The sequence below is a fragment of the Mus musculus genome, chromosome 1, assembly GCF_000001635.26.
Source record: "Mus musculus strain C57BL/6J chromosome 1, GRCm38.p6 C57BL/6J".
Lineage (NCBI taxonomy): Eukaryota > Metazoa > Chordata > Mammalia > Rodentia > Muridae > Mus > Mus musculus.
The window spans coordinates 53,394,729-53,409,010 of record NC_000067.6 but is presented as its reverse complement, the minus strand read 5'-3'; the positions used below and the strand labels follow the sequence as shown (position 1 = coordinate 53,409,010).

Genomic DNA, 14,282 nt, shown 5'->3' with positions numbered 1-14,282 from the left:
ACATCACTAGTAAGCCTCAACCCTTACATTCTTATTCATCCCCAAGGTCTAAATAACTTTAAACATCCCACAGTCTTTACATATTCTTAAAATTTCAATCTCTTTAAAATATAAATCTCTTAAAAATCCAAAGTCTTTTTACAATTAAAAGTTTCTTAACTGTGGGCTCCACTAAACTAGTTTCTTCCTTCAAGAAGGAAAATATCAGAGCACAGTCACAATCAAAAGCAAAAATCAATCTCCAACCATCCAATGTCTGGGATCCAACTCACGATCTTCTGGGCTCCTCCAAGGGCTTGGGTCACTTCTCCAGCCATGCCCTTTGTAGCACACACATCGTCCTCTAGGCTCCAGATGCCTGTATTCCACTGCTGCTGCTGCTCTTGGTGGTCATCTCATGGTACTGGCATCTCCAAAACACTGCATGACCCCTTCAGTCCTGGGCCATCAATTGCAACTGAGGCTGGACTTTCACCAATGGCCTTCCATGGCCTCTCACAGTGCCAAGCCTCAGCTGCTCTGCATGACCCCTTCATGCCTTCAAAACCAGTACCACCTGGGTGACCCTTACACATTACCAAGTCCTGCTGCAGCAGGAGTACAACCTTGGCTATCTCTGGAACACAGCCTCTTTGTGCTTTCAGAAAACACTTCCCAGAAGATGTCTCCTCAATGATGCTGGTCTCTTCTTAATCACCGCTAATTTCTTAGCTCCAGCTAACCAGCATCAATAGTCCCAGTAATGCAAAGTTTTTTGCTTTAGTAGTTCTGGTATCTTGTTAATCACAGCTGATTCTTCAGCCCCAGCTAACCAGAACTACAGAATCTTCACAATCAAAACAGCAATGGCTCTGAAAAGAGTCTTTAATTTTCCCTCTGAAATTTCACAAACCAGACCTCCATCTTCTGAAGTGTTCTCAACATTATCTTCCAAGCTCCTACACAACATCCAACAGAGCTCTTAACAACGGATGGATCTTCAAGCCCAAAGTTCCAAAGTCCTTCCACAGTCCTCCCCAAAATATGGTCAGGTTGTCACAGGAATACCCCACTATGCTGGTACCAATTTGTCTTAGTCAGGGTTTCTATTCCTGCACAAACATCATGACCAAGAAGCAAGTTGGGGAGGAAAGGGCTTATTCAGCTTACACTTCCACACTGCTGTTCATCACCAAAGGAAGTCAGGACTGAAACTCAAGCAGGTCAGAAAGCAGGAGCTGATACAGATGCCATGGAGGGATGTTCTTTACTGGCTTGCCTCCCCTGGCTTGCTCAGCCTGCTCTCTTATAGAACCCAAGACTACCAGCCCAGGGATGGCAACACCCACAAGGGGCCTTTCCCCCTTGATCACTAATTGAGAAAATGCCTTACAGTTGGAGCTCAAGGAGGCATTTCCTCAACTGAAACTCCTTTCTCTGTGATAACGCCAGCTGTGTCAAGTTGACACAAAATTAGCCAGTACACACGTATTTTCTTTGGTTGTCTCTTTTCTGTGACAATACAGATGCAAAACTGTCCATCTTACCTGACTTCATCCTTCCTTTCTCAGTCTCTAAGCAGTACCTGGACCTCAACTGTTGTAGTGGAAGTACACCACAGAACTGAAACTCACTACAGGTTTATGGAAGTTAGCCCAAGATTTCACACCACCTTTATTCCTATACTTAACTGCAGAAACATATTTAGGGACAATAAGCACACAGGAAGGCAGAGACTCTGGGACACATGCCATGTTACCACTAATTGTACTTTCTCCAACAGAAGATGCCTAAGGCATCATTCTCTGACCATTTACTCAGAGTCCCTGTTATCAATGCATTTGGAATGTGCACACTGCTGAGACTCAAGCTTAACAACCCTCAGCTACCTTGTTTATTATTCCTTTTATTATGTACACCTATAAAATCCCTTCTTCACATAGGTTGCTATGCACAACTGTTTCCTTCCCAGCCTACCATGCTCAAGACTTCATGAAGGAGTTTGAAAACAATGCATTCTCATGAAAGGTGTCTTGATGAAACTATGGTTACTTCCGTATTCAGGACTTTATCCCTCCTAACTTTTCTCAGTGTCCTTCTGACATAGGAAAAAATTGGCATTCCTGTTGACATCTGACATCTGAGTGGAAGTGATGACACTATACAATTTTTGGACCCAGCTAAAATGTTTAAGTTATGAAAACATTGCATAAAGTTTTTAAAGTGGTTAATTACCCATACTCAACCTGTGGAATTGCATGCACTGAGCCTAGAGATTATACAGACTTCTTTGTTTTCCTTTTAACCAGTCTGCATCTACCTGTTACCTCAGGAAGCAGGTTTTCAGGCACTAAAACTCCAGCATTATCTTGAGAGTGGTGAAGTAGCACATGAAACAGGATTTATTGAATGATTAGTATAGATGACTTGGTATACCAAAATTGCTCAGTAATGAGCTTAGCTGAGTGGCCTTCAGCTAAGCAAACCACTTTACTAAATATCAGTGTGTCTACCCGGAGTAATATCATTGAGGACAGATGTTTGTTAAATTATTAATTTTATTTTATATGCACACAAACATACTTGTACATTTTTTTTTGCCAGAAGAAAAATGTATGCTTACTCCATCTTACTTCATCAATTACTTGAACAAAAATGAGAATCCATAGAATGATCTGGAAAGTTAGGATTTTCCTAAAGGAATTCCTTTCTCAATGGGACCCCTGGAGTGGGGGAGGGGGGGTCACAGACACCATCTGAGTTTCCCCCAACCCCTGCCTTTCTCCTTTTATATACTTTAATGTGTGTCTGCTTCCAGTTCTCTGGCCTTACAAGTCAAGCTTGCCCTGTTTACTAAGAGTGAAGTGGTGTCCAGTGTGTTGAATGACATGAAACACTAGTACTTAGGAAGCTGAGACAGGGGTATTGAGAGCTTACAGCCTGTCTGGGTCCCTTGAAACCTTATCTCCACAGATAAGGAAGTAAATTGATAACTAAATGTCACAGGGAATTGAGGAAGCCACTGACAGTTTATTTACGGTTTAGTGTTGGTGATTCCAGGCGTATTACCCACAGTTCTTATTATCTGAATTGCTAGTTACATCTAGGAGGAGTCAGTAATTTATTGTACGGACTGTGGAAGGGGAGGTAGAGAGGAAGAGAACCTGAGAAGCTCTCCCCAGACAGGAATCTCAGATGCAGGGCTCAGTCACCTATCATTTTTGAGTGCTAACTTCTTTCTTTGTTATTTAGGTGTTTACATTCATGGATTGTTTTTGGATGGAGCTTCCTGGGACAGGAAGACCAAGAAACTTGCAGAATCACATCCTAAAGTTCTGTATGACACAGTCCCCGTGGTTAGTATTTACTAAGGGTTACATGCACGTGTGTGCGGATATGGATATATGCACATCCAGTCTGTTCTTGTTGTTCATGGTAACTTTGCTCTATAAAGCTGTTCCCAATGCTGCACTACTAGATATATTTGCTCTTAATGGGCTTCTGAATTTAGTTTCTATGGTATCTGCATTTCTGTTAGTTGATTGATACATACCGTTGTACTGTTTCTGTTTAAAGAAAACTTGTTTAGTATACATTATCTCGCAGTCAGTAGCACTGTGACTCTCACTGAATTAAGCTCATCCCTTGGCCTTCTTGCACATAGGAACACTGGACTGGACTGCAGCTTTTGGCCTGTAAGTTATGTTAAACAATGGAATGCCAACAAAGCAAGGAATGTTAACAACTGAGCACAAAATAGACCATGAAAAGTACAGTTGTTTATAGTTATAAGAGCTGAAAATAAGAAATCAGGATAACCCATGGTCCAGCTATAGACATGTGGTTGTGAGATAAAGACAACTCAAATTCCATGTTAGTTAATGACTGTAAACACAGTGTCAGGGTTGATTATAGGATGAGGGGTGAATTTTGATTTTTCATGAAATAAAGAATTAATGAGCGGTGAGGAGCAATGTCATATAATTGTTTCTGTGTGTAACTACATCATAACAAAATATATTTTTATATAATCCGGAGGGCACATCCAGGATGGTATGATAAAACAAAGACTATTAGAGTCACATGAATTATAGAATTCTGTGAGAAGCTTAAAGACAGGTGAAAACTCATCATAGCAGCCATAAAGGGAGAGTCTAGTCGAAACCTAGAAAGATCCTCTTTTCTACATACCATGATGCTCTGGGCAGAGAAGGGTTAGGATAGGAGACCCCAAAATTGAAACAAACATTTGCCATTTCAGGAGCTGGCTGGGTTACAATTCGTTTCCTTTCTGAGGACATCCTCAATTAGCTTGCAGGGAACAGAAGGCGGGAGTACATCTACAAAGGGATAATTTTTCTTCAACAAAGAAGTCAGTGAGGAATAGAAATTCTTATGAGTGAAATCCATTCTTTGCTTAAAGTGAAGTGCATTGTTCATTTAAGTTTAAGTTGAAAGTGTTTTTGAGAGTTATGTTGCTGTTAAGCTACAGCATGTCCATCCCCCACAACAAGGGTCCTACAGTGACCTGGGAGGAATGGATACCCCTGGGTCTTAGTCACTGACTCCTTCATGTGGTTGTATTTGACCTAAGAACCCTAAAGGTCTACTCATTACTATGAGATAAATTAATTTGGTCAAACCCTAAAAGATTCTTGTTGTTTTAGTTTGCTCTTTGCCTTCATAAGTCAAAGGCCAGCTGACTTTTAAATCTTGTTCTAAAGACTGGCCATATTCTACAATAAATTACATGGGTAATATTCTGGAAACTTGCTTAAATGACTAAAAATAATGTGGTGTAGTGTAGCTAAAAGAGGAATGGAACTATGTTATATTTTTATCAAAGTTGGAAAACTATGTGTTACACAACCACTTTAATAACTTGGCTGGCGGAAAATTGTAATTAATAGCACACATCATGCAGACATTAGGATTCACTGTGATATGTCCATACATTTATACATTGTGCTTTGATGTGTCCATGTGCTTCTCTTCTACTCTGGTTCCCTTTCCCAGTGGCACTCTCTCTGATCTCTACTCAACTCTTCTACTGTCTGTCTTTCAGTTTCCTTTCTGTTTCTTAAGCTTCTGCATATGATAGAGTATACACCAGTTTCTCTCTCTTTCTCTCTCTCTCTCTGTGTGTCTCTGTCTGTCTGTCTCTCTCCATCTGGATGATTTCATTTAACTTGATATTCTCTGGTTCCAGCAAATAGTTTGATGTGAATGATTTTAGTTTGTTTGTTTTTTGTTTGTTTTTTTGTTTTTGGTTGGTTGGTTGGCTGGTTGGTTTTTCAAGACAGGGTTTCTCTGTGTAGTCCTGGCTGTCCTGGAACTCACTCTGTAGACCAGGCTGGCCTCGAACTCAGAAATTCTCCTGCCTCTGCCTCCCAAGTGCTGGGATTAAAGGTGTGTGCCACCACTGATGGCTTTGATTTTGTTATTTTTATGACATCTGTATTATATGTATGTATGTATGTATGTATGTATGTACATACATATATGTATGCATGTCTATCAATTATCTATCAACATACTGTTGCAACAAACTTAGGTATTCAATTTTTTTTCATGTTGACATCATTTACTTTGGATATATACCTAAGAGTAGTGGACTAGCTGGATCATATGGTAGCCCTATTTTACTTCTTTTGTGAAACCTCTACTATTTTATAGAGACTGCACTAACTTATGTTAAGAAAATGGTCTTTCTGAAGAAGCTGTCTTTCTTTGAGATATAGTTTGATGCTTTGGTCAGGTTAGTTGGCAGCACAGGAATGGGTACCTCTATGGGTTTTCCATTCTGTTTTCATGCGCTGTGCCATCCGTATGTAAACACCATGATGCTTTCCTTAGCGTGCTTTTGGAGCATTATTCCCAAATGGGAATTGGGAGACTTTAGACTTGCTGCTTTTGCTTCAGGTTTCATTGGCTATTCTGGGTCATCTGGGTTCCCACAGTAATAGGATGTTTCTAGTTCCATGAAGAATTAACAGCAGTATATCAGTGAACTTTATGTTTGATTGACAGATCCCATTTCAGAAAATAAAATGAAATTGTAATTGAGATTCCAGACATTAACCTCAGGCATAAACACATGTGCAGACACATGTGTCCCTGTAGATACATGTGTGCCCACACACATGTGAACAAGTATTGGACAAAATATATAGCACACATGAGAAGAACAGGGAAGAAAGCACTCCCTAACAATATACAAAAGTGAAGAAAAATTTTAAGTTAGAATTCCTGATCACTTGGGCTCAGGTACTTGAGACAGCAATAAATGGCTCAGGGAGAGTCTTTCTTTTCAGTGGTGTAGCCACTGATAAGTTGCCCCCTTTTCATTAAGTGATTTACTACTCATGCTCATATAAGCAACCACAAACTCAGTGGGTGGAAAAGTATGAGCATATAGGAGGAGGGGCTGGTTGGAAAGAAAGGCTTCAACAGAGGAAAGTGCAGAGAGATGAGAATGGGCACTGGAGGGGAGTGGAGGGGCATAAATACCAAACTCAGTATACAATGTATTAAATCATCAAGGACTTTAAAAATAGAAAAGAAACATAAAGAGGAAATGAAAGAACAAAGACCAAGGTGTAATTAAAAGCTAAGGGGAACAGGGGTAAGGCAAAGAAATAATTGATTGTTGTGCACTAAATTAGATGGGAGCAAAAAAGTTGTGTAGTAACACTACACAGATACACATCGAGTGGCCTTTCATATTTCTAGAGTGTTTAGGTGCAATGTACTGTAAGTAAAGAATCCATTTACCTGCCATGTGGATTAACTTTGATCATTCTGTGTATATGCATCATTTGGATGACAAGTTCATTGGTGGACATGCAGTACTGACATCCCCTGCTATTGTTATATTGGAGCCCATTCTCCATTTCGTCTAGTAGCATTGTTTCATAAAATTAATAACTGATATCACATGCATAAGTATTTATAAACAATATATCTTCTTGATGAATTGATTCCTTGATTGATATGCAGTGATCTTTGTCTCTTCTTATTTTCTTAGTCTTAAAGTCTACTTTGTTATATGTAACTACTCATTCTTGGGGTTGGATTCCATTTGTTTGGGATATCATGTTCCACCCTTTCATTCCAGTCTGTGTGTCTCTGTGGTTGAGCTGAGTTTCTTGTGGGCAGCATACTTTGGGTCTGTTTTTTAATTCATCTAAAAATTTGTATCAATTAACTGAAGAATTAAGGGCATGCTCATTCCAAGTTATGAAAGGTATAGTATGCCTGTCATGGTTTCTGTTTTCTTCTGTTTAAAGCATTGATTAGTTCGTGTTGCCTAATTTATATTTATCTCTGTGGTTTGATTGTATCGATACCTTTGTTGTTTTAGCTTTCTTGCTGTATACCTACTCTTTCTGTGGAACTTATACTTTATGTGCTCATGATGATAGTTTCTGTTTGTTTACTTCTGGATATGGAGTTCTCGTAAAAGCATCTTTAGTAAGGTTGGTTTTGTGGTCATAAATGGAATTTATTTTTTATTTATCTTGGAAGATCTTAATTCTTGTTTAGTGCTCTAGTGGTAGTGGGACCAGGGAGAATGGAGCTAATAAATTAGGTGGACTAAAATCTTATGCAACAGGCAACTTTATTCAGAGCATCAGACAATTTATACTCTGAGGCTTAAGAAGAATAATACTAGTAAAGTTTACAATCACAAGGGCAAGCTCCACATGGCAAAAACATGTTTACCCGTAGAGGCATATAAACAAATAACAATTCTTGTCTTATTTTCTTGGTGTTTTTTTCACAAGCACTCTTCTTACAGGACTCCATCCTTGGACTGTGTTCTGATAATTCTATAGGACAGCTTTGCTGGATATAGGTAGCTTGAGTAGCAGTCATTTTTTTTCCAAACTCAAATATGTTATCCCATGTCCTGGTCTGTAGGGTTTCTGCTGAGAACTTGTAGGTATCTACCAGGGCTGCCCTTCAGTGTGATTTGGTGCTTTCCCTCTTGAAAGTTTTAAAACTATCTCTGGACGATGAGACGGCTTCATGGGTAAGCTGTGATAGCAAGAAAACCCAAGTTTACATATGATTACCTATGAAAAGCCACAGGCACAGCACACACCTGCAACCATGTTAGGAGATGGAGACAGACAGATCCTGGAGCTTGCTGGCCAGCCATCACTGAGCTTCAAGGTCAAATGACAGACTTTGTTTCAAAAGCCAGGGTAGAACATGATAAAGGAAGATGTCTCACATCCTTTTGACACCTCTGGGCATGCATAGATGAGTACATGAAGTGTATAACACATGTCCTGCCCACATACATACTTTGTACTGTACTTTTGTGTGTTGACTGTAATGTGTAGTATGCAATGTCTGAATCTAAGACCTCCCATCTCTACACACATCTGCTCTTATTCTATGGAACAGATTTTTCTCTGTCCATAGAAAAAGTCTTTTTTTTTTCCTTCAAGTATGTCAATTATGCAGACATTTGATCTTTTACTAGTGCTACAAAGAGCTGTAGTCTTTTCATTCTGCCATGATTTCTCTCTTTTTTTTCTTCTGTTTTTCCCTCTTCCCTTTCTCCCACTCACTCTGGGACCCTGCTCACTCTGGCACATAGGATTTTTTTATTTGTTTCTCATTACAGATGGATGTGAGCCACCATGTGGTTGCTGGGATTTGAACTCATGACCTCCAGAAAAACAGTCAGTGCTCTTAACAGATGAGCCATCTCACCAGCCCAAAAATCAATATTCTTAGTATAACTGCTTAAGCTAGTCTGATTTGGAGACTTGCACCTACATTTTCTTTGACTTTCAAGAGAGACTCTTACTGTGTAGCCCAGGCTGGCCTTGAACTCACAGCAATCTTTCTTTCTGTGTTTGATAAGTTCCTCATTCATATCTGTATTGTCTTCCTAATTGTGTGTGTGTGTGTGTGTGTGTGTGTGTGTGTGTGTGTGTGTGTGTGTATTCTTGAATTTCATTTGTTACTAAGATTTTCTTTGTGTGATATAGGGTTTCATACAGCTCAAGCTGAACTTGAACTCCATGCTGAGGGTGATCTTGAATTCCTGAGTCTCCTACCTCCATCATCCAAATGTTAGAGTTACAGGTCTATTGCTACCAAGCCTGGCTTTGTGTGGTATTGAGGATTGAACCCAGGGCTTTATGCATGCTAAGAAAACACTGTACCAACTCTCCTAAACCCCACCCCTAACCCCAGACATATCACTAAGCTTTTCAACAACCATTCTTTTGAATCTATCAGGTATTTCATCAACCCCAGTATCTTTAGAATCTGTCACTAGGGAGTTATTTTTTAGGAGATTATTATTTTAAAATATTTGAAATTTCTTGTGTATATGTTGAACTCTGTGTATGTAGTGAAGTGGATTGTCTCTTATATGGGATAGACTTCTTAGAATATGACTTTCTTTTAAAGATGTGTATCAGGGTGTTAGTTCACTATGCTATGCTGAATTCACTTTCCACTGTGTATTGCAGTTCAATGTTACAGTATCCTTGTAGCTTCAATGACTGTAGTTATTAAGTTTTGGCAGAGCACGTACTTTCAAGAGAGTCAGACCTTCTGTCTATGGTTTACCCATGAGAGGGACACTAACAGTTTGGCATTAATGCAGTAAGTAGCAGAGTGATAGAGTGCTCCCTATATGGTTCCTCTGGTAATGAGAATACTGGTTTTCATCCAGTGGTGGGGCTTCTCAGATACTGTTGATACTGGCTGTTATTTGAATGAGCTCTAGTTTTGGCTGCTTCAACAACAGTGAAGGGTCTAAGCACTCTTTTGATTAGACACTCTTCAAGTACAGTTGCTTCACAGGGAGTGAAAGGAGTCAGAATTCCTCCTCCCCCCTGTAGTAGTCACCTTTCCTTGTGAGCAGTGTGTGACCAGGTAAGTGTGAGGCAACTGATGCAGGGGCCCAAGACAGGTGCAGTGGGGTAGTTTATTTTTTGCTACTAGTTTGGGTATGTCTACTCAGTAGCTATCTCTCAGTAGGTCCCTGCCTGTGCATTCCTGGGGACAGATGAAATATTTCTGTGGCTCCTGGAGCTTTTCTTCCAGATTGTTCTAGCAACAGTAATATGTAATACTATTATGTATATATGTAATAGATAAAATGTGTGATGGCAATAGCAGCAATAATTGAGTGTCAGTAGGTCATGGCCAAGGTCAGGCAAAACCCCTCTCCCAGGGTTCTCCCCAGAAGGACAGCAGGGATATGTGTCTGATAGTTCTTAGCTATACTTTTGGCTATGTACACTGAGGGCTGCTGTAGGTACATTATTCTTTCCATTTCATTTGAACTGTCATTGTAGCTCTGACTTGTTTCTTGAGACTTGCCAGGACAATGCCTCTGGGACAAGGCTACAGCCAAAGGGGTATTGTTTGGCAGACACAATATAGGCTGGAGGCGGAGGAATATTTCTTACCCTTGCTTTGAGGTATCATGTGACATCGGGGATCCTATCACAGGCAGGCTCCTTTATATCCTGGTTCTTGTGGAGGGCACCTTTGGTTCCCTCTACATTGCACCTGTTCATCACCATATAGTAGTAATCTCAGCCTGTTGAGCACATCTTCTGCTAAGCCAGGATGGTAGAGAATGGCTGCAAGATTTGAGATGAGACTGTGTGAAGATGTTTGACCCTTAGAACAATCCAGTCAGTCAGGCCTCTTCTTAGGGTGACTACTGACTATAGTACCTTAGAGATCTGCTAGAGGGGTGAAGCCAACCTATATGGACTGAATTCAGGCAGGCCTTACCTCTTAGGCTGTACACTTGGAAGTACTGGGTAACTTCACAGTGTATGTACAGAACATTTGCTGGAAGTTAGCCCCTCCCAGAGCTATGAAACTGGGTGGCAGGTGGGCAGCTTCTCTTGCCTTGCTGCCGTCCCAGGTCTGTATTCTACAATGGTTTTGTATCCTAATAACTGAATTCTAATGTTTCCCAAAGCCATTCAACTCTACAGACTTGGTTTAGTTCTTGTAGAGGAGCAGGTAAATTGCTAGGTGCCTCTATTGAACCCCCTTGCCTGGCTCACAGCTGTTAAACACAGCACTTATACATACTATCCATCCACAATGGGGAGGTGATTCAAGTAAAATAACTTGCCAGAATGTATTGGTTTTAAATAAATAAATGATTCCGAGTATAAATAGTAGCATCTCTCTTTTGAAAATATATAGAATTTTGTTTTGTTACTAAAAGCACCAGAAATTACCCCCAGGGAAGAGGTGATGAACAGTTGGGTAATATGTTTTTAAACAATTAGTCTTTATTTTGGCACAATACAGTATTTTATAAGTTAACTGTTCACTGTAAAAACATTTTGCATACAACCTGTTAAGAAACCACTACTAAGTATGAGTTATAATTAAGTTCACTAAGAATACTTTCTTTGTAGAAAAAGAGTAAAAATCGTAACATTTCCAAGGCTAGTCCAATTAGACCAAATAATATCGAATGCATACATGAGTGGGCAGTATGTTTCTAACAGAGACAAACTGTTTTCTCTTTGTATACTGGTTCTGAGATAGTTAGGCATCTTTATATTCAAACAATCATTTATTTCACTGACAAAAAATACAATCTATGTAGGGCATAGGTTTTAGACATAACCTTACTCTGGAACTATCACGGTAGCTAAAGTACATGATGGTTAATGGCTCTGACTTAGCGGTGTTTGTGCTTTCTTCCAGATGTGGCTAAAGCCATGCAAAAAGTCAGACATACCCAGACGACCAAGTTACGTTGCTCCACTGTATAAGACAAGCGAGAGGAGGGGCACACTCTCCACCACTGGCCACTCCACAAATTTCGTGATTGCCATGATTCTTCCCTCTGTCCACCCCAAGGAACACTGGATTGGACGGGGTGTGGCACTGCTGTGTCAACTAAACTCATAATCTGAAGGTGGCATCATCTCTTGCAACTTCTTGTTAGACTGAATAAAACACATTTTACCGTTTAAATTTTGCTTTGGCTTAAATAAACTTAATGTTCTTAATTATGACTTTATTCTGGCCTCTTTAAAGTACCAATGAAGATTCAGTGTTCTGAGACAATGAAAACACACCACACACTTTCTGAATAACTTTATTTTGGGAGAGTTCCGTAAGCATTAGGAACATATATAAAATGACACACCACTGTTGACAATGAAAAAACAGCATTTCATCACTTCCAGCTTTATAAATTAAAAAAAAAAATGATTCAGTCACAACAACAAAAATGTTTAGATATTTTAACAAGTATCATCTTGCAGGACCATAATCACATTGAAGCCACTGACTTACTGTTAATGGAAAAGGTTCACACTGCATCTAGTTACTATAGTATTTCTAAGCACAATCACAACTGATTGAATGCAATGTGGTATACAGCAAAATCCTTATAGATGTCAAATGGTGACAGTACAAGTAACATTGGTGACCTCCAACAAGCATGTTAAAATTAGGCTAGTCAAGCTAAGTGGAATGTTGGAGCCAAACAGAAATGTAGTGGAATTAGGATTGTCTAGTGAAACCTAAAACTATACACTAGAATGATGTAAAAACTAAATACTGGTGGAACACTATCAAAATACTAGCAGCAACTGTTAAAGCCCCACCCCCAAAATGACTAAGAAAATCTAGCAAATAAAGATAATACCATTTGTTTGAGAATATAAAACTTTGTATATTGTAGGCATAACAGCTTTGTGAAGCATTTTAGAGTGGGAATATATTCCCGCAGTTGTTTGAAATGAAGGAGATGTAATGCTGGAATGCACAACCCTCCTTGAAAATCAAACTCAAAACTGAAGGATAAGTGTATCTTGGTTTTGAAAGCAAAATATCCGAGTCACTTGAAGTTGACAGCACTGAGCACATCAGCACCTTTTAGCAAGGTTGCTCAAAGGGCCAAGCAATGAGGTGAAGTAAGGACTGTCATAGGCATGCCCAGTGCTGAAAACTTGTACAAAACCACTTACTACAAGGAGGGCTGAGAAAGAGACAACTGCTGTAAGACCGAATAACGTTTGCTTATAACATAACAAAGAAACATTGGAGATTATCCTCTAACACCTGGTTGCATGTGCTGCCCTCACATTTCTGTTTTTGTCTTAAAAGAAAAATCAGAGTAAGAGGAAAAGAACCAGGTAACGGACTGTGTTGCAAGCCGGCCCACTGCTTACAAGGACCGGGTACACCTGGGAGGCAGGCTGGGGCTGAAAGAGACTTAGACAGCGAGAAAGATAATGGAGCCAAGACAAAAATTTCTCTGATCAAGGCCCGCAGAGGCTGCTCTGAGCTTTGTTCCTCTTGCTGTGAGGACAGATTTTAGAAATTTTAAGATTATTTTGCAATATTAGACTATAACTACAACTTTGGGAAAGCAAAACCCAATTTCGAAACTATCACCTTAGAATAAGTGTTAGAGGCATTACTATCATGGTTTGGCTGCCAATTTATACCTATGAATGCATGACAGTGCAAATTTTAATGCTTCATTAAAGAGGCATTGCTTTAAATCTTATCATTAAGTTTACCTTTTAGGATAAGAATCACATTAAATATTATCTCAACTAGAAGTATCTCTAAAGCCCTTGTTTTTTTGGCCTGCATTATGCCACGTGTTTGAAAGACTCCAAACCTGAGTAACCAATTCAAAGCTAACTTTCTAGTAACCAGTGTTACACCTTTTTGATCATATCCAATAGCCTATAAGCTAATACTCTTGTGATGATGACACACAGAGCATATTACACTTCTAAGACCAGTAAAAAGCCAAATGAAGCGGCTACATGAGTCATAAACTTAAATCAAAGAATTTTCATTTTTCTAGCTATAATAAGACAAAAAAAGCACTTTGTCATTTGCTAAACACATTAATCACAATTGCAGAGAACTCTCCAGGAAAAAAACCATCTATCAGCTTTTTTGCCCCAAAACTAAGAGGCTGCAGACTCCCTTTCTCAAAAAACAGTTTTTCCAGCAGGAGTCCTCCTGCTGGACCTTATCCTGGCTAAAGCATGTGGCCACTCTCTTGCTAAATCTGCAGATAAAGTTTTAGCCATCTTTATTTTCCAACATGAAACACAGAACATTCAGTCATTCAGAATACTAGACACAAACACACATGACATTAGACGTTAGACAACACAAAGAGGGCAGAGAACTTCTGCTGTAAGGGCTAGAGAGAAAAAAGCAGGGTGTTCCCTGACATTTCTCTCTGCCTCTGGGAGAGTTTCAAAATCCATTTTCCTCTATATATTTTACTCCATCATTTTGAGCCCTATTCC

At 39.5% G+C, this 14,282-nt stretch overlaps 1 protein-coding gene across 2 annotated transcripts in view; it reads left to right on the top strand.

Annotated features, from left to right (window-relative positions):
- The window catches only part of Dnah7a (dynein, axonemal, heavy chain 7A), a 310,307-nt gene extending 298,291 nt beyond the window's left edge, over positions 1-12,016 (top strand). Inside the window, exons 64-65 of one of the 2 annotated variants that reach the window (XM_006496179.4) lie at positions 3,232-3,335; positions 11,698-12,016. In XM_006496179.4, coding sequence (XP_006496242.1) covers positions 3,232-3,335; positions 11,698-11,904 — 311 coding nt within the window. In that variant the 3' untranslated portion in view covers positions 11,905-12,016. The remainder of the gene's footprint in view (positions 1-3,231; positions 3,336-11,697) is intronic. The other variant, NM_001252070.1, reaches the window with a different exon arrangement.
- Positions 12,017-14,282: the final 2,266 nt, after the last annotated feature.